Source organism: Mustela putorius, unplaced genomic scaffold (genome assembly GCF_011764305.1).
Source record: "Mustela putorius furo isolate JIRA1106 unplaced genomic scaffold, ASM1176430v1.1 tig00000594_pilon_pilon_pilon, whole genome shotgun sequence".
In the NCBI taxonomy this organism is placed as follows: Eukaryota; Metazoa; Chordata; class Mammalia; order Carnivora; family Mustelidae; genus Mustela; species Mustela putorius.
This window is the reverse complement of record NW_025421427.1, coordinates 230,427-251,429: the sequence shown is the minus strand read 5'-3', so window position 1 is coordinate 251,429 and position 21,003 is coordinate 230,427. Positions and strand designations below refer to the sequence as shown.

At 40.4% G+C, this 21,003-nt stretch overlaps 1 protein-coding gene across 3 annotated transcripts in view; it reads left to right on the top strand.

Moving 5' to 3' along the window:
• Nucleotides 1-4,046: 4,046 nt before the first annotated feature.
• The window catches only part of SLC17A1 (solute carrier family 17 member 1), a 39,543-nt gene continuing 22,586 nt past the window's right edge, over nucleotides 4,047-21,003 (top strand). The window contains exons 1-8 of one of the 3 annotated variants that reach the window (XR_006607392.1): nucleotides 4,047-4,374; nucleotides 5,538-5,618; nucleotides 10,774-10,946; nucleotides 14,388-14,621; nucleotides 14,705-14,792; nucleotides 15,127-15,213; nucleotides 20,480-20,598; nucleotides 20,723-20,884. Coding sequence is in view for 2 of the 3 variants with exons in the window: in XM_045082226.1 (XP_044938161.1) it covers nucleotides 5,585-5,618; nucleotides 10,774-10,946; nucleotides 14,388-14,621; nucleotides 14,705-14,792; nucleotides 15,127-15,213; nucleotides 20,480-20,598; nucleotides 20,723-20,884 (897 nt within the window). In the remaining variant the exon portion in view is untranslated. The remainder of the gene's footprint in view (nucleotides 4,375-5,537; nucleotides 5,619-10,773; nucleotides 10,947-14,387; nucleotides 14,622-14,704; nucleotides 14,793-15,126; nucleotides 15,214-20,479; nucleotides 20,599-20,722; nucleotides 20,885-21,003) is intronic. The other 2 variants (XM_045082226.1, XM_045082225.1) reach the window with 2 other exon arrangements.

The window sequence follows — 21,003 nt, the reverse complement described above, 5'->3', positions numbered from 1 at the left end:
TTCTGAATGAAAAACCAGGGCAAGTAAACAGAGGTCAAATCTGTATACACTAAAAGACCATGACTGAAGTCTTGCTCTCATCTAGAATCTAGGAATTGGGACACGAAAGTAAACTGGGCACAGTCACTATTCTCCAGACTAAAGTACAGGACAGACAAAATCACTGCCAGGCCTCTGCCTTAGGCAAAATAGCAGAGGGACATACAGACCATTTGGGGAGACCATACAAGCGGTTCTGACCCCAAGTGGAAGAGCACAGTGAGGAATCTTCCTCCACAAGAAATTCCTGAGCTAAATGGGTTGTTTTATGGTAAGATTTCTCACACTGAAGCCCAACATATGCAAAAGCATGGAGACAAGAAACAGGATGAATTCTGAAAAAAATGACCTGCCTCCACGGTCAGTGAGTAAAGAACAGAAGATAAGATTAGGAGGGTGAGTGTGACCAGCACATGAAGGTCGTGTTTGCCACGTTAGGGAGCTGGAGGGAGACCCTACAAGCAATAGTGACATGGAGAGAAGAACAGAGACATCCATAATGTTCAGGAGGTAAAGTTGAAAGGTCATCGTATTTGGTTAGATGGATGCTGAGGAATCTGGGTCTCTAACCAGAGAAGACTGCAAATAGAGTGTCTGAACAACTAAGCCAGAGAATGCAGGAAGAGGAGTCTTTTTAGAGGGAAGACAATGAGTTGATGTGGGGCCATGTTGTGTTAGTGATAATAATGAGGTAATCAAGTGGGCATGTGTATTCGTTTCCTGGGTTGGCCATAACGAAGTGCTACAAATTGGGTGGCTGAAAAGCAGTAATTTATTGTCTCGCAGTTGCAGAAGTCTGGACAGAGCAGCAGATTTTGTTCCTTCTCAGTGTTGAGGGAGAATCAGTTCTGTGCCTCTCTGCTAGGAGCCTCAGGAACTCCTTAGTTTGTAGAAATCTTTCCCCCTTTGTCTTCGTATCATCTTCCCTCTGTACATGTCTCTTTGTCAAACTTTCCCCTACTTGTAAGGATGTCCCATGTTAATGACAGGTTTTTTGTTTTTGGGGGGGGGTTGAGAGAGAGAGAGAGAGAGAGCATGCCGTACATGGAACCTGGGGGAGGGGCAAGTGGAGAGAGAGAGAGACAATCTTAAGCAGGTTCCACGCTCAGCACAGAGTCTGACCCAGGGCTCCATCTCACGACCCTGAGATCATGACCTGAAATCAAGAGTCAGCAGCTCAACTCACTGAGCCACCCAGACATCCTGCTAATGACAGGTTCGTAATGTCATTCTTGAGAGTACTAAATGGATATGACCAACATGCTGAAGGACCTGAGGGTCCAAGGCTGAGCCATGTGCTTCTGAGTCTTTGGTGTAGGTACTTAATAAATGTCTGATGAATCTTAATATAGGAATATTATCATAAAGCAAAAACGTAATTCTATGTATTAGGAATCAAGACGTTTACTGTATGACAAAAATTCAGGAGCATAAAATCAAAGAAGTTTTAAAAATCACTCCAACATTCAAATTGAATTGGAAATATCAATCAGAATTTATAATTTTTTTTCTTAAAAACTAGTTCTTTTAAGTTCTGCTGCTGAAAGGGCTAGAAGCAATGAGACCTAGGAGCAGAGAGTACCTCAGTGTTTGGAGCGTGGCTGTTATCTGCTACTGAAAGGAACCAGCACTCCATAAGAAAGCCCAGGTTCCAGAACAGGAAATCTGCTAGAGAAGTCTGGAGTGTGTGTGTGTGTGTGTGTGTGTGTGTGTGTGTGTTAGAAAACAAGGAAGATTTCCCAGACAACTAGGGTCAGGTCTTAATAGATAGAAACCAGCTGAAGTAGCCTCCTACTGGCCAAAGAAGGGACAATTTAAGCATCAAAAAACAGGGGCTCAACAGATTGAAACACATCAAGTAAAACCCATGAAGTCATAATTTTCCGTGGTCAACTTCACTAAGGCTCTAAATTATTATTCTACAACTTCATAAAGTATCCTGGCTTTCTTATTTTTTAAAGATCATTTATTTATTTGAGAGAGAGAAAGAGAGTGCACACAAACAGTAGGGAGGGCCAAAGGGAGAAGCAGACTCGCTGCTGAGCAGGGAGCCAGACATGGGGCTCAATCTCAGGGCCCTGGGATCACGACCTGAGCAGAAGGCAGATGCTTAACTGACAAGCCACACAGGCGCCCCAGCTTTCCTGTTAAATTGTGTTTCAGGTTAACAAAATATTCAATTGGGCAAATATCCTGTTTTGCAGAAGGCTCCAGTTCCTACACGACGAAGGCAGGACAGAATTAGGAAACCATTTTGTAACTTCTAATAAAATAATGGCTCTACACAGCATTTACTAACAACCATCAAAGTCCGCAGGCAAAGGCTGCTGAGAACTTCATCGGTGGATAAATCAAGCTGAGACTATCTGAACCCACCGAGCAATCTTATCTCACTAAAGATGAGTCAAGCTGCCAGCAGCTCATGAAGGATTCTTGTCCTTGGTCTAAGCAAGCCTCTCCATACACCAGCAGCTTCCAGAACAAAGGGAATAAAAAATTTATCAAATGACACTGAAAGGAAGCAATTAGCCAAATCAGACATGAGGGTCACTCTGCAAATGAGCCTGTTTTGTTACTACTGTTGTTTTTAAGTAACAGCCAGTACAAAATGAAGGAAATGATGGTTATGAAGTTACAGAGAGGTGAGAGCCCTAACAGTTACGGACCACACGTGGATCTTGTTTGGGTCCTCATTTAAATAAACAAATGATTAAATAAATAAATACATGAAGTATTAAAGGATAACTCTAAAGCAATTGGAAACATACTCATAATGACTAACTATTAGATGATATCAAGAGATCATTGCCTATTATTGGGCTGAGGGCATGTTATGTTTTTTAAAGCACTAATGAGTTCTATATCCAGGCTGTCCTTTTTGTGGGAAAAATAACATAATATTTGCGATTTATTTTAAAATACTACAGAAAACCACCACTGGAGAAAAATATGTAAAAATATGTATGTATAAAATTATATATATTGGTGATTGTTGAAGCTGGTTAATGGGCACATGGTTATATTAAACTGCTCTATGTTTCTTCTATGTTGGGAAGTTTCATATACAGTGTTAAATTTAAAAACTTAATAAGAAACACAGAATCCAGATGTAGAATCCAGAAGTGATTTCAGAGTACATCACAGAGCAACATAAAGCTTTGGGGGTCAGCATACAAGAAGATCATTTGCTCTGGGTAATCAGTGACGAGAACCCGAGACATGGACACCAGATGGGAATGCTGTTTATTTAAAATATGGACATTGAGCAGCTGCTGATCTGGGGCTCCCATCACTAAAAGGCTGGAGAATGCCAGAAATGGCCAGCCTCATCATCAAACTGTACAAACATGCAGGGATAGCCAGGACCTAGATTTCCGATGGAGAAAATATCCAATGGATTATATAAGACATCAGAGTCTTTGGGGCAAATAGGTTAAACGTTTTCAACATTTCTTTAGAGAAAATGATTGGGCCAATTAATAGAGTATCTGCTATGTGCCCAATATTTATTAGGCACTTTATAAGTATAATAACGTATCTCTTTAAAAATGCTTAAGTATGTAAGAAACTATATGTCTTACAAAATCCCTGATTTAAGGGCTTAGATGTTCCTATCTGATCAGTAGGTTCCCTTCAAAGAATTCCAAGGTAAAAGCGCTCCTGGGTGTCACTATGGATAAGTGGCAGAACCAGGAGAATGTAGTCATTGCAGAAGCTATAGGGGAAGTCACTTTCTTTGGAGGATATACCTTAATAAAATGTACATCTCTCTGAGTAGCTGAGTAGCTTGAGTGTCAGGCAGATGTGGCCTTTGCAAAAGAGAGAAAGAGGGAGGGGAGGGGAGGGAAGGGAAGAGAAGAGAGGCAGGGCAGAGAAGGGAAAAGAAGGAAAAGGGATGGCAGGAAAGCAAAAAGCTAATAGGGTGTTTATCAGGCATTTAAAAAGCCATAGCCTTCCTGTCAGAAGAGTATTACATACCCAGAGCCGTGCTCAAGAGAAAACATCTACTCTGGGAACACTTACGCAACAGTCTGGTTCTCCTTCCTGGCAGGAGGAGATGAACGACGTCTGGCTATAGGGTCATGAACTTGATGGCTGATTGCCAGGAGGTTTCTAATTTGCTGGAAGATTGTAAGACTCACACTCCTCATCTGAAGATTCAAGAAAAGGTAAAAGTGAAGTTAAAAACTAACCCTTTTAACTTGGATATAATGAAGTCAGAGGATTGGATGAAGGATTAATGGGGCTAAAAGTGGTAAATCCAGAAGTTCAGTACTTTTTAAAGTTCAAAGGCTTCGCAGGGGAAGAAGGAATCGCTTGTCTCTCCCGAATCAGGTCAGTCTTACTCTTATGTTGATAATGAATGAAATTAACAATTCCCCAGAGTGATAAGGGGGACTTCTCTGTTAAAGACCTTATCAAGGGTATTTAGCAAGCTCAGGAAATTTTGGGGAAAATATTTATTTCCACAGATTCTTTCCAAAGAAAAGTAAAAAGAACCTATTTCTAGGGATGAATGTGATGTGGACAGTTGTGTGGACAGTCAAGGAAAGAGAAGTGTGTGGTGTGTGCTGTATGGTGCTTGTGTATCTGTGAATGGTGTGAGGTGTCTGTGGTGTGCATGGCAGCTGGTATGCATAAGTATGTGATGTTTGTATTTCATATATCTGTATTGTGTTGAGATGTTTTTGTGTGTGGTTGTGTGTGTGTGCGGAGTGTATGTGTGTTTGTGTAGTGTGTTTGTGGTGTATTGGTATGTGTGCTTGTGCACGTGTGTATTTGGAAATAAACAGCAGACCCAAAAGATGTTTCAGCATGCAATAATGGTGGTTGACCAGTTGCTCGCTCAAAATATTTTGCAAATCCATCCTTGGGAATTTATCCTTGAGCATCTGGTCATTCAAATTGATGCAGCTGAAACTCAAGGTGTAGACAAGCAACATGACCAGTGCCTGTTAGCGTACAAACTGGTCTGTCCAGGAAGGAGGCTATGTGAGAATGACCTGCTGTCCTCAAGGAGGCAAAATTAATAAGCAGATAGTTATTCTTTAGCCCTATTAAGATGTAAAAAATCATTTATTTGATTTTACTTACTCCTCTTCCAATGTTCTTTTTGTACACTCAACTTTCTGACCGTGAGCAATCTCCTATTGCCTGAAAAACATGTTTTAACATTATTTGTAGGGCACATAGACCGTCAGTGAATTCCTTTAGTTTTTGTTTGCTTCACTTTTGAGGAATATTGTCACTGCATGTAGAATTATGGGTTAGCAGGGTTTTTGTTCTTTTTTAATAGTTTTCAGGGGGCATCTATATTTTTAGTCAACTTAAAAAACACAAGAGTGCAATGTCAAAAAAAGCACATGGTTGCGTTAAATGGGTACTGGTGGGAGGAGAAAGCTTCCCTTTGATGCACACTTTAAATCAGAAAGGAGGACTGGACTTCTGGTCAGTTCTTCCCTGCACCACGCTGACACCAATGTGTTTTACACTTGCAGTGGAGCCCAAACCCTTCAAGTAAGAAGAGAAGAAACTGGAATCCCTTATGCAAATGGATAACCAGTTCCCTCCCAGGAAAGGTACAAATTATTCTTTATCCCAGTGCATAGGCTTTCTTCTTCTTAGATATGACATCAAGGCGCACCTGGGCGGTCAGTCAGGCCTCTGACTCTTGATTTCGGCTCAGGTCATGATCTCAGGGTCATGGGCCTGAGCTCCATGTAGGATTGAGTGCTGGGCGTGGAGTCTGCTTGGGATTCTCTCTCTCCTTCTGCCCCTCCATGTGCATGAGAGCTCTCTCTCTCTTTAAAAAAAAAAAAGAGAGAGAGAGAGAGACATCATAGATTCTAGGTGAGAGGATTTTCCCATAAAAACATATAAAGGGTTAGAATGCCTGGGCGGCTCAGTCAGTTGAGCATCTGACTCTTGATTTGGGCTCAGATCATGATTTCAGGATCGTGGGATTGAGCCCCAAGTCAGGCTCTGTCCTCAGCATGGAGTCTGCTTGAGATTCTCTTTCTCCTTCTCCCTCTGCCCTTTCTCCCACCTGTGCTCTCTAAAATAAATAAAATCTTAAAAATATACATGTAAAGGGTCTTAGAAATGTTCAGGGAAGGATGTGAAAAAAATTAGTCCTACTCTAGTTTTCCATTAGAAAAAGCCCAAATACAAAGAATTCACTAAGTTATTTTGATTCTTATATATTTGTCAGTTGAATCACTTGGTGGAGAATATCAGAAAGAGGTGCACAATTTTTGTTGCATCTCGAAGAGAAAGAGACAGATGCCCAGATGGAAGCTGGGCAGGATGAATATTCTGAAGTCATTGCATCCTTGGACATCAACACTTGCATATCCTGAAAACTTTTTTTAGCCACACTGTTTATTTTGAGCAGGGCAATGGAAGGGCATTGTCTTAGAGTTATGTGCATGTCCAGGGGAACACAATCTAAGGAGAGAGAGTGGGCAATGAATTATATTCTTTTTCAATTTATGTAAAGATGAGTGGTCTATTAACTTCTAAGTATCTTCTTGTATTTTTTTTTTTTACATTTAGTGATTTGGATAGTTTTCTATTGTTCATTTAATCTATATTCAAACTTATATACAGATATACAAAACATTTAAACATATAAACTGATATGTATATATCATTAATTTCTGCCATTTTTCTTACCATTTCCTTCCTTTTTGGTTCTTTGGGTTTTTTTCCTTTGTTAATTTTCTGTCTTTGAATTCTTTCTTCTTTTTTTGATAATCATCCTCAGGGTATACCTTTGGCTCTAACTGTCCATGAGTTGGACATCTTAGTGTTGCTCATCCCACGCACTTTGGAATTTCTCTTGGTTTACTTTTTAACTCAAGGCTTATTTAGAATTAATTCATGTTCTTCCTGGAGCAAAGCAAAGGAGACGAGTGCATGAACTCAAAAGGCCATTCCTGACAATGACGTCCAGTTCTTCTCTACACATGCCGAGGACTGCCTCCCTTCTCTAGAAGGATTTTTATTTTCTTCTCTCTCTCTCTTCCAGGGACTATTTTCTGTTAGTTTTCCAGGTCTATTCACTTTCCTTTTGATCAGCTTTGGAGCAAGCCATCCTCAGTGTGTGTGCGTATGTGTGTGGTTGGAGACTTTTTCTTCTCATGGCCCAGGGATAGTGAGTTTTAGGCTGCAAGCCAAAGGAAAGACAGGCTGATGACTGAATTGCTTTCTTCCCTCCACTGGGCTCCAGGGTTCATTCACCGCAGGCAAGTTTCCACAGCCCCTCATTGAGCCAGTGGGTCTTTGGCATCTAATTGTCTGAGAAGAGGGTCTCTTACTAGACCCTCCCATTGCCAGGGTCTTGGCACTTGACTCCTTATTGTCTCTGTGCCCTGGGAGGCAGAAAACAAGAACAAATAATAATTTTTTTTTTTTAACGCTGGTATCAAATGTCTTCAGAGAAAAATCTCCCTTCATTGATCAGTATATGCCTTTAGGAGCCCATCTCCACCAAACCCTTGGTCTGAATATTTCATTTTTCCTAGCAGATCATCCATGCTTTTAATGAAATAACTTACTTGATTGATTGATTTTTAGTTGTGGGCGGCAGAGGAGAAGGACGAGAATCTCAAGCAGGTTCCGTGCCTAGTATATAGCCAACACAGAGCTCCATCTCTTGACCCTGAGATCATGACCTCAGCTGAAATCAAGAGTCACATGCTTAACCAACTGAGCCACCCAGGTGCCCTGAAATATTTTATTTTGAATACATTTCATCTAATATTTTTATCAGTCCAAAAAATGAATTTTCCAGGCATTAGTGTAAATTCACTTAGCAGTATATCCAACATTCGTCTAGGTGACCTTCAAAACTCTATGAGTCAGCAACAGCCTTTTACTCTCCCTCTCCCCCTTTTGGAACTGGAACTTCTGCAACAATGACCCAATGCCTGCCCCACCTCTGTATGGCAAGACCACTGGGGGCAAAGAGCTTGCCTCTCATTTCACAAGTCCACAGATACAGAAATATTGTGCTCCAGTGTGACCATCCTTTACATCTGTTTTAGATCATTTAGATGATTAAGATTTGTGACTTTAAGCTAATGAGATTTTGAGGAGGAGACAGAGTTGAGCTGATACTGTATTATGAGACTTTCAAGGAACCCTGGAAGTGGGTGAGTGTATTTTGCATGTGGGATGAATATGAATCTTTAAGGACTGGAGAGTGAGCCATGGTAGCCAGAATCCTAAGATCACCCCCAAGATTCCGACCCCTAGTGTATATGCACTTTTTGCTAGTTATTCAAACGAACACTAAGCTAGGTGCTACCTCAAGAGATTTAGCAGATTTAAGTAGGGTCCCAAATCAGCTGGTCTTAAAATAGGGAAATATCCAGAAAATAACTCCGCCCTTAAATCTGGGTCTAGAGGTCAAAGACCAAGCCGTTAGAGAGACTCAGTGTGAGAAGGTTCAATACTAACACAATGCTAAGATTCTTCCTGGCTGGTTTTGGAGCTGGAGGAGGCCATGTGACAAGTCACAGGAAGCCTCTTGGAACAGTAAACAGCTCCCAGCTGAGAGCTGGCAGGGAGTCAGCAACCTCCATTCTGCATCCATAGAAAACTGAGTTCTTCCAATAATCTAAATGAGAATGGAAATGGATCCTTGCTGAGAGTCTTCAGCTGAGAACTCACCTGGACTGAACCCTTGAGTTTTAGCTGTTTAGACCTTGAGCAGAAAACCCAACCATACCATGCTAAACACTATGCTAAAACTTCTGACCTACAAAACTGTGAGTTAATAAATGGGTGTTGTTTTAAGCCATTATGTTTGCAGAAAAAATTTTTTTACACAATAACAGAAAATGAACACACTTTGTAAAGCCTATCTACAACTGAACCTTCAACAAAGCATTATCTGAAATGTACAAACATTAGAATCACTCCTTATATATCAGGAACACTGGTATAAAATCCAGGGATGACAGGTGCAACCAACAATATGCTGGTGGTTCTGCTCCAAGGAGAACATGAAATTAAAAATCCGAGGGTAGCAAAAGAAGAAATAAAATCGTCATTATTTGCATATTCCCAGCACAGACAACTTCCCTAAATTAACAGCGGTATTTTTAAGAAATAGCAACTTTTGGCTAGCTGCTGGATATAGTATCTATCTTTAAAAGTCTAATCCATTTCTTTATACCAAACACAGGCAAATAAAAAATGTAACTAAAGAGACACCAAATTACCCTATTACCCTCCATGGGGTTGTAACAATGTAGCTTCTCTCTTCTCTTTAGGGCTGGCCAACAAATGTGCTTTTGGATCTATGCTAATCTGATACATGATCATAATTTCTCAATATGTTTTAAAAATTTATCGAAGTATCATTACATACAATAAAATCACAGATCTCGGGTGTACTCTTAAATGAGTTCTGACAAATGCATAGACTTGTGAGCAACACTCTTAGAACATTACATTGCAGTTCCATTAGGTTCTTACTGGTTCTCTTGCCTTGAGGGAATTGCTGTATCTAACCACACAAATTAATTTCGCCTGTTTTTAAAAGTCATAAAAATAGATCTCTCTAGTATGCACTTTTTTTGGTGTCTATATTCTTAAGCTGAGCATTTTTTTTAACAGATTTTATTTATTTGACAGACAGAGATCACAAGTAGGCAGAGAGGCAGGCAGAGAGAGAGGAGGAAGCAGGCTTCCCGCTGAGCAGAGAGCCTGATGCAGGGCTCCATCCCCGCACCCTGGGATCATGACCTGAGCCAAAGGCAGAGGCTTTTTAAGCCACTGAGCCACCCAGGCACCCAAGCTGAGCAGATTTTCATTGACATTCATCTGATTGCTGAGTGTGTACTTCCTTCTTTTACATTTTTGAGTAATGTCCATTGTATTACTATAATACGGTTCATTCTAAACATTCACCTATTTTGAATAAAGCTGCTATAAACATTCTGGTACAAGTCTTTTTGTAGACCTATGTTGCTATTTCTCTTGGGAAAATGCCATTTGTTGAAAAAGTCTTTAATTTCCTCTGCTATATTACATTTAGTGCATTTATTCAAAAGCGTTTGACCATGTCTTTGCATCTGTTTCTGGACCCCCTACTCTCTTCCACTGATGAATTTGTTTGGCCTTACACAAACACCATGCTCATTATTCTAGCTTGAAACTACCTCAAAAAGTAATTACATTTCTTTTAAATGTAATTTTCCTCTGCAATGTGCTTCTATGACTATTCATACACTATTGATACAAATTTAGAGAATGAAACAGTTTCCTTGAAAGAAAGTCTTTGTTGTTATTAAGGGGACTTACTTCCAAGACTAACCCAGAGTACTTGTAAGTAGTCCCATTAATGAGACAAAGTATCTGGAGGACTGGTTTAATTTTCTGAGACATTCTTGTTGGGATTATATGGTAGGAAGGTATGGGACTATGATAATCACATAGCTTCTTATTATATCATAATTTCTTAAATGCCATTAAGTACAATGAAATTTTAAATTTAATAATAAAAATTTTAAATTAATATCTAGGGTTCCATAACATAATACTATATGTCAGCTGTACTTGAAAAAAATATATGATATATATAATTGATTCTATATATATATGGTTCCATACATATATAATATATTATATATATGTTTCCAAATTTCTGAGTGCCCTTCCTAAAGCTGCTGTATGGTTTTATCTCAGCTGTGTTAACAATGGACACTTTGTTTTACTTCTTAGTTCCAAATTTTTGTTCCTTCCGCTACGGATTATCTCTCCTCTTGCATTTCTGCAATGTCATAATAACTGCACAGCGCACGTGTCTGAGCCTCACAATGGTAGCCATGGTGAACAGCACAGATGCTCATGGTTTGGCCAACACCACCACAGGGGAACACCTGGATCACAGTAAGGTACATAAAAAATATTGTCTATAGTGACAAGTTTAAAATCCTCTCTTGCTAATTGATTTGTGTGGCAATCGAATGTTACCATAATTGATGGCGACAGTAATCACTAGAAAAAGAAGTTCAAGTCTTTATCTACCTTGCTAGGTAACATAGTTAGTTAGTAACCTAACTAAACATGCCCCATGATTACAGCATGCCTTATATTTGTGAAGGGCTTTGTTATATTAATCCTTCTATGTGAAGAGGAATAAAAATCAAGCATCAGGGTTCCTAGAATTAAGGAGTTTGGATAAGAGAAAAGAAGAGAAAACATTTCAAACCAGAGTGGAAGTAAAGACACATTGTTTCTTTACTTTTAAAAGTTTTTGAGTATGGGTATATTTACATGTTTCTCCAATTTCATCTCTGGAAGGTAATGGGTTGCTACTTATCAGAAGACGTAGAATAGGAAAAAAATGGAAACGAATGGGAAGAATATTTTTTCATTCTACTCTTCCCATGTTCTGTTACGAATGCACAGGCAAGCATGAGCAGTTTCTTATTTTTACCTTTTTTACATTAAAAATAACACTTTATATGCAATGTATTGCACCTTAATTTTTTTTCATAATCAACAGAACCAGGATTAGATATGACACATATGTAGGAATTCCCATACATGGAATTTAAAATAACTATAATCAATAATTTAAGGCTCTAATGGAAAAAGGTGACAACACGTAACACCAGATGGGTAGTATCAGTAGAGATGGAGACTATGAGAATGAATAAAAAAGAAACAGAAATCAAGGCAACTGTAACATAAAGAATGTTTTGACATGCTCCTAAGTACTCTCAACATAGCTGAGGGAAGAATCAATGAACTTTAATAGGGGTCAATAGAAACTTCTCAAGCTGAAATGAAAGAGAATGGAGGAGTTGGGAGGGAAACTTAAGAGACTATGCCAGAATTGTGGAGAATATCAACAGGTATAGGGGCACCTGGGTGGCTCAGTTGGTAAGCATCAGACTCCTGCTTTTGGCTCAGGTCATGATCTCCCAGTCATGAGATTTGGCCCCATGCCAGACTCCACACTCAGTAGGGAGTCTGCTTGTGATTCTCTCCCACTCCCTTCGCCCTTCCTCCACCCCCTCTCTCAAATATATCTTTAAAAAAGTGGGGGCATAATATATAAATGGCTAGAATACCTGAAAAAGAAGACAGAGAGAGTGGCAAGAAGTAATATCTGAAAAATCAATGGCTGAGAACTTTCCAAAATTACTAGACAACCAAACCACAAATCCAAGAAGCTCAGAGAACACCAAACAGGACACTAAAAGATAATAATTAACAAGAAAAACCAAGCAGACATACATATTTACGCTGCAGAAAACCAAAACAAAGAGAATATCCTGAATGAAGCCAGAGGGGAAAATACCTAATAAGGGTAAGAATTACAGAAGACTTCTTATCAGAAACCATTCAAATGAAGAAACAGAAAATACTCTTTCAGGTGTTGAAAGAAAAAGAATCTGCCAAGTTAGAATTCTCTATCCAATGAAATTACCGATAGACTATTTCAGACAAATAAAAACCGAGGTAATTTATTGCCAACAGGCCTGCCGTAAAAGAAATGTTAAAAGATGGCAGATTTTAATCCAACTGTACCAACTTTATTCATTTATTTTAAGAGAGAGAGCACCTGTGAGCAGATGGGGGGGAGAGGCAAAGGGAGAGAAGGAGAGAGAATCTTAAGCAGGCTCCACACCCAGCCTGAGCCTAAATCAAGAGCTGGACCCTTAGCTGGCTGAGCCATCCAAGCACCCCTCAATAATCACTTTATTTTTACTTATTTTTTATAAAGATTCTTATTTATTTATTTCAGAGACAGAGCAGGCTGGGACAGGGCAGAAGAGGGGAGAGAGAAACTCAAGTAGACTGCGTGCTGAGTGCAGAGCCCCATGCGGGACTTGAACCCACAACCCTGACATCAGACCTAAGCTGAAACCAATAAATATGTTCATCAGTAGATAGATATGCATCAACTATGGTACCTCCATAAAACAGAGTATGACTTAGCACTAAACAGAAATGAACTAGTGACACACAGAACAACATGGATGAAACTCAAAATAAGTATGTTGAGTGTAATAATCTATATACATAGTACATGACTCCATTTATAAAAAAAACTTCCAGAAAATGAAAATGATGTCATAGCGACAGGCAGATGAGTGTTGGGAGAAAAGGAGGGAGGAATTATAAAAGTAAGGCAACTACTGAAGGTAGACAATGCATTCATTGCCTTTATTGTGGTGATGGTTTTGTGAGCATACACAAATTTAAATATTTGTCAAGTTGTATCCTTTATAACGTTATAAAGATTAAATATGAAGTTCACTGTGTCACTTGTCCCTCAAAAATCTTTTGAATCTTTTAATCCAAACTTTCCTTTGAATTATATTCTTTAAATATCTGTACTATTCCAATGGTTTGGTTTCACTATTGAGAACCATGTTCCAGAGATATATCTACTCCAGGGGCCATGTACTGAATCCTTCACCATAGCAAAAAAGGAGGGCACTCGAGCTGTGGAGGTCCTATAGAGGCTCCCTCTGTAATGCAGGGAAACTGATATCCTTCAAATGTGAGTCACAGAAAAGGAATTCTCTTTGCTGCCATGCAAAGGCACTAGATGAAAAAAATGAGAAAATATAGCATGTAATTATTCCCAAATATGAAGACTCACCAGAAAACTCTTTCCAAAGAGCAGATCTAAATTGTAACCTGAAATTACAAAAGGAACCTAAAAGCTCATGAAACAATCATAGGAACGGAAGGAGTCACCACAGGGAAGAACATACAGCAGCTCAAAGCCAAGATGGTCAGGCTTATGGAAAAACAAGACATTTAGAACGTTTTAGAAAAGAAGAGACACCAAACCAAAAAAAATAAGAGAGAAATGGCCTTCTCCCTTCACTGTTTCATCCAACCATTTCCAGTTCAGCCCATGATCATCTTTTTGTGATTTGATCTATCACTATTTCCTCTCTCTGGGAGTAGCCTGGATGTGGGGGAATGTTGTTTTGTGGATGAGGTTAACTTACTGGAGGAGTAAGAGGACAAGAAAAGGCAAGAGGACATTCATGACTGCAGTGGGTGTAGTACTCTACAGAAGGGCTGACGTGCAGTGTGGCAATGTTCCAGAAACAAGTAATAAATGTCCATGCTGTCCTGGGGCCACAGAGGGTGCTCTCAATGGCAAGGACTTCACATTATAGTTGAAAAGGCCACTGTTACATGACAGTACACACAGGAGAAGATGTGTCGAAGGAACAGCAGGATCCCATGATGAGAATGAGGCAGAGGGGAGCTTGTGGGCTGGTAGAGCAGGTCCCCCGCATCTCTATCACAGTAATTCACAGGATGTAGAGTGGCTCCATGTGTCTCCTTGTTTCTTTCAGAACCCCGTGTATAACTGGAACCCCCAAATCCAGGGCTTCATCTTCAGTTCCATCTTCTATGGTGCACTCATCACCCAAATTCCTGCTGGATACTTGTCTGAAAAATACTCCATCAAGAAAATGATTGGCTTTGCATTCCTCCTCAGCTCTCTGCTTAGCCTGTTAATGCCGATGGCAGCTGAAGGTGGAGAAGCTTTCCTCCTGGCATGCCGGGTAGCCCAGGGAGCAGCCCAGGTATTCAGATACTGCAAATCCTGAGCAGGGTTTAAGCGCACCGAAAGTATCAGAAATCAAATGTTGCATCCTTCTGATTGCAGGGGTTGATATCCATAGCTCAGCATGTCGTGTGGGTCAAGTGGGCTCCTCCCTTGGAACGAGGCCGACTTACCTCCCTGAGTCTATCAGGTAATGACGTAAGGCATAGAGTGTTTGAATCCTGCTACCATGTCATTCTGTCACGTTCTCCTTGACCTGTGTCTTTTCAAGTGTCTGGGGCTTTGGAAACCATCTGTTCCAGCATCTTTGTTTTAAATATATGGAGACTGTCTAAAGAAAGACCTTCTTTAGGTCTTTTTTATTTTTCTTAGGAAAAATATTTCATTCTTTTCTGCTTTACATTCAGTATTCTGCTTTATGAATGTATTTCTTTGGAAATTGTTTATTGCTACCATGAGGCTGTGTTATCTCTATTCTCAGATGCTTATGTTCCTTAGGGGTGTTCTTTGTGCCCTCTGATTAGGAATTCTGCTGGGGTCCTTCATTGTTCTGCTTGTGACTGGATTCATCTGCCAATCCCTGGGCTGGCCCATGGCCTTCTACATTTTTGGTAAGTCTCTTTCTATAACATCCCAGTCATTATTCAGAATTGAAAAAAAAAAAAATTAAAAGTAAAAACTATCAGGTAATAATTTATATAAAGCTAATGACACTTAAAATCATGAACCTCATTGAAAGAAAGAGAGAAGGCAACATTCATTAATTTCACATTACAAGCAGAATTATTTATGTGTTATTGTACATAAGCTCTGCAATTCTATCATGTAGGTACTAGAGATCCATACCCCTTATAGGAAACCCTTGAGAAAAGGGATGAGCCACTACTGTTCATAAAAAGGAGCATACAGACTGAAGCGATGCTACGAAGGAGTTATGTCAGGGAAGACCCCCCAATCTCACTCAACTCTCTTCCTTACCTTCTTCTCAGGCTGCTTGCCAAATCAATTTAGAAAGCAGAAAGCACAAGCACCTGGTGATGTTCCTTCAAGCCAGCCATCTGTGACCAAAGTAGGATACAGAAGGGTGAACAGTGGGTCTAGAGGGACAAACAAAGACACCCAATGCACATGGCAAAGCCACAATGTGGAAACACGCCTCGAGTCCTCCAGATTCCATTGCTCTTCATCACTAGATTAGTCATCAGTAGTAAGTGATGATGAGTATAGTGACAGTACCCAAACCCTGCACCAGGAAGGGGGCCAAAAGAACTGGGACTGTCTAGCTTGGGAGAAAAAGCATGCACAGAAGAAAAATGCACACCTGCTCTGTATTACAAAATTAAAAGTAATCAGAGTAATAACAGGAAGCTGAGGTTTGTGCTCCTTGAAAGACAAGCTCGATAATTAATGCTGCCCATCAGCGCTGATCAGAGGCTGGATGACCTCCAACACACATGGCATATTCATATTCCAATGTCATAAACATGTGCACAGTGACAAAGGTCATCTGCTGTTCTCCCGGGTGGCTCCATGAAGCTCAGAGAGAGGCACTATTCGTTGTCCTGGGTCAGCAGCTTTCCCATGAACTGCCTCAGATGGAGGCACCTGGAATGGGGGAAAGGCTTAGAGGGTAGCAGGGTAGGGATTTAGGCATCTGCCTCCACAAGTCTTTATGGTAAGGCATCACACCATGCCCACAGAGGCCAAATGGCTGGTCCCGGTTTCATCTGAAAGTTCTTCTCAATCTTTATTTATTCTTCCCCATAAATAATAATAATAATAATTATTAAATAAATTAGATCCACACCATTTTAAAGAACAAAATAACATCTGCTTTCGAGCAGCTTCTAATTGCTGGAGAAAGGCTCCCAGAAGAGCAAATGGGATCATAAACTCACATTTGTGCTTAAAACAGCTGTCCAGCCTGCTAAGTTTCCCTCCACAAGGACTATTTTGAACTTCTCAAAACTTCTCTAGTCTCCTCAAGTCTCGAAAATGGCTCCCTTTTGCCTGCCTTCTCTCTCATGTCACCTCTCTTTGAACAGTGGAAATTATTGCTCATCCTGTTCTTACCTACTACCCCATCCTTCCAGACCTCTCAACTTCTGACTTATGTCTGACCCATTCTGCCATTGAGACATTAATTTATTTGTGAGTATGTGAGAGAGAGCACAAACAGGGGGAGCAGCGGGCAGAGGGGAAAAGCAGACTCTCCTCTGAGCAAGGAGTCTGATATGGGACTTGATCCCAGGACCCTGGGATCATGACCTGAGCCAAAGGCAGACGTTAAACTGACTGAGCCACATATGTGTCTCATCATCAAGATACCTCTTGACAAGATCATTTGTGGCTTCACTCAGAGCTGCCCTGATTCCACGCTGCGCCCATTCTTGGCCCCCTCCAGCCAGGCCCTCTGTGTTGTCTGTGGGGTCAAGATTATATACTCTCCAGAGCCCATGTCCATCACTCCTAGTCATCACTCCCAGAAGTTTTAGCTCAAAAACCACCAAGGCTTTTCAGACTTCTCAGTACTCTTCAGCACATCCACTGAATTTAGACTTGGCCAATGAGGGGCAGGCAAAACTGCTTGCAGATATAAATGGAGCATGATGGGGAAGGCAAGAATTTCGACAAATAACTAACTGAAACTTCTAATGGTATGGGAATCAGCTCTGGGTAGGTCAAGCCTCAGACCACAGTGACCAGGGATTTGTGATCAGTAGAATCTAAGAATCCTAATTTTAAACCTCATTCTTCCTCAGGTTTCTTTAAAAAATTTTTGTCTTACATTTTCTGTAGTTTGAATATAATATGCCTTAGTGTGAATTTTTTTGTATTTACCCTTTTGGTGTTCTCTTGAGTTTCCTGTCTCTGTGGTTTGGCATCTATCATTAATTTTGGAAGACTCTAACAATCCTTCAAATATTTCTCCCATTCTTTCTCTTTCTTCTCCTTCTGATAGTACCATATGTATATATTACACCTTTCGTAATTGTCCCGTAATTCTTGGATACCTGTCATTTTTATTCTTTGCAATTCAGTTTTGGAAATTTCTACAGACATTTCTTCAAGCTCAGTTTTGCAGTTCAGTTTTGGAAATTTCTACAGACATTTCTTCAAGTTCAGTGATTCCTTCCTTGGTCATGCCTAGTCTATTGATGAGCTCACTAAAGGCATTTTTCATTTCTAGGTTAGTGTTTTTCATTTCTAGCATTTCCTGTTGATTTTATTCTTAAGAGTTTTTATCTGTCTGCTTATGTGAATCATATACTCTTGTGTGTTGTCCCATTTTTTATAAGAGCTCTTAGCAATATAATCATGGTTGTTTGAAATTCTTGATTTGATAATTCCAACATCTCTGCATTTCTGAATCAGTCCCAGGGCTTGCTGTCTTCAAACTATATTTTTTTGTCTTTTGGGAAACCTTGTGATTTTTTTGTTGTTGAAAGCTCCATAAGATGTACTGGATAAGAGGAATGGAAACAGTCTTTCAATGTGAGGTTTTATGTTTACCTGGCTTTGCTAGGGGTTAGACATTGCTTATTGTGTTATAGCTCTAGTTTCAGAGATAACAATTCCCTCTCTTTTTTTTTTTTTAACAGTATTCTTAAATGAGGTTTGACACATGCAGTTTTTCCATTTGTATTCCCATTTTTATACAGGGAAACTGCTGATGTGGTGGTAAGGTGATTGTGGGGAAGACAGTGTTCTATGGTCTTATGGTTACTCTCAGTCTTTTGGTAAGCCTGTGCCTCTGGGCTTCGCCTTCAGAAATCCTTCCCGGTATGCTCCCCATTAGGTAAGACAGGAAGGCCGGAGGGAGTAGCAGTTGAGTATTTCCTCTCAGGTAAGCTGGTTAGACTCTGGTAGAAGTTTCCCTTCATAGCAGGCTTTGTTAAGAACAGAATGCTCTAGGCATAATTCAAAACAGCCACTTTTCCTTTCTCCTGCTAAAAGGATGTAGGAATTTTTGTTTGATCTTCACTGTGAGAACCTGGCTAGGTCTCCTAAAGGTAGAACTCTCAAAAGTATGAGGATCCCTCCAGGATTCCCCCCACTCCAGATTTTTTTAACTCTCAAACTTGTCCACACAGCCTACTGCTTAATTGCCAGGATTAATCAATTCCCAGGCTTTCTTACCCTGGTACTTGTTCCCATGCAGTTTTCTGCTTCCGGGCTTCTGTTCCAGGAAGTTGTGAGTCTCTGCATCCAATTTTGGGTACAGTAATTTGTCCTATGGCCTCAATTTTCTGAGATCAAAGAAGAGTTGTTGATTTTTACTTTGTTCAACATTTTTCTTATCATGAGGATGACTATCCAGTTCCTTAAATGCTGGGTAAGAAACCAGAAGTTTCTCTCCAGGTCATTTTGAAGTTACATTTTTGTCAACATAGGATAAGGAGACACACTTTAAGTTTCTTAATAAATCTGTAACTTAAACATTCATGTGGATTTCCATGTCTCGTCTTGCCCTAGGCCTCACAAATGTTAAAGCTGGTCAAACCTCCATGCCCATAAGCCAGATGGAAGTTCTCCAGTCCACATCTGACCTGAGCTCTCAATCACATCTATCACCAGTGATGCCTATGCCTCGTGCCCTGGACCCTGTTCTTCTGGCCATCTGTCTCATTCTTTTGTAAACTCATCCTCTTCTACCCCATTAACTCTTGTCTTTCCTCAAAGCTCTGCCCCAGGCTGCTCCTCAACAACTCTACTCCAGCTCTAAAAATATAATTCATGCTAAGTGTCAATTACCACTTATTAACCGTGTGTCCTGGGGCAAGGATGGGACCTTTCTGAACATCTGTATTCTCATTTGGAAAAGTTCCTGAGGCGACTGAAATAATATATTAAAATGTACATATTACACATGTATTTATTAGATAGTAACCTCTCTCCATTTACGTTTTGCCTTGGGACTGGGTACTCAGGTCACAGAATGACATGGAAAGAGTATACAGTAGAAATATCCTTTTAATGCTGTTGAAAAGAGTGTTGTAAAAGTCTAAGATCTTACAGTGGTTCCAGGTTTCCACATGGTCTGGTCCTATCACCTCTTGTCCTCAACCTTTCCCGCCATCCCCTTGTTTCCTCTCCAGACACACTGGCCTCATGACCTCATGATCTCTGCTCTGTCTGGAATGTCCTTGCCCCATATCTATGTCCCAGCCTTTACTGAGCATGACACTCCCCACCCCACCCCTGCCCCCATAACTTCTCTCCATAGCTCTTATCACTGACATTTAATACCTTTTACTTATTTACTTTTCAGTCATCCCTTTCTCATCCACGAGAAAGTAAACTCTATGAAGACAGAATTTTTGTGTTTTATTCATTGCTACATCCCCAGCATATAAAACAGTGAATGGTACAATCATGAGCATTTAATCAATATTTGTCAAGAGTGACTGGGTAGTACATACTCCCTGGTCCTAACACATGATTCTTCCCAGAGGACTTGTATAATCCCCCCAGCCTGGGCTGAATTTTAAGAGCATGGCCAAGATGTAGCTCTCAAAGGTAAGTGATTGTCAAGCCCTGTGAGGGCTCAGCTGTGCCATATTCTCACAGTGGAAACACACTGGGAAACTAAAAAGATGAAGGCCTAAGAGCAGGGAGTCCCACTATGATGACTGAAGGGATACAGAGTCTTGAACAGGAGAGGCTAGAGGGCTTCCCATGCTCTCTGCAAAACTCGCAGTGTAAGCAGAGGGAGCTGCAGATCCAGAGAGGACTGTCAAAAACATAAGCCTTGTTGCAAAGTTCTAAAGAAGAGGAGGTCCAGGTTCTCTGATTGATAATGACAAATGCCAATTTGGGTAAGAAACTTACTACAGACAGAAGCAATTTCGATTCTAACCTGTCCTGCTTTGATAGGTGCTTGTGGCTGTGCCCTAAGTCTTCTCTGGTTTGTTCTGTTCTATGACGACCCAAAGGACCACCCATATATAAGCATCAGTGAGAAGGAATACATCTTGTCCTCCCTCAGCCAGCAGGTAGAACACAGATGCTCCACTGTGGTATCTCCCAGATTCTGTGACGAATGAAACCATGTTCCCACTTGTCCTAATGTGCTAACAGTTAAACAGGGTTTGTTTTTTGTTTTTGTTTTGCTTCCAGGTCAGCTCAAGGACACAGTCTCTGCCGATCAAAGCTATGATTAAGTCTCTCCCAGTCTGGGCCATTGCTTTAGGTTCCTTTGCTTTTCACTGGACAAATAACATCATGGTTTTTTACACTCCAACATTTATCAACTCTAAGCTTCGTGTGAATATAAAAGAAGTAAGTCAATCTGTGTTCTCTTTTTAACTTTATGAAGGACTCTGCTCATTTCTTTGTTTCTTATGACTCTAATCCAAGCTCTTGTTCGCCCCTACACTGTTTAGCTGTATTGGAAACTC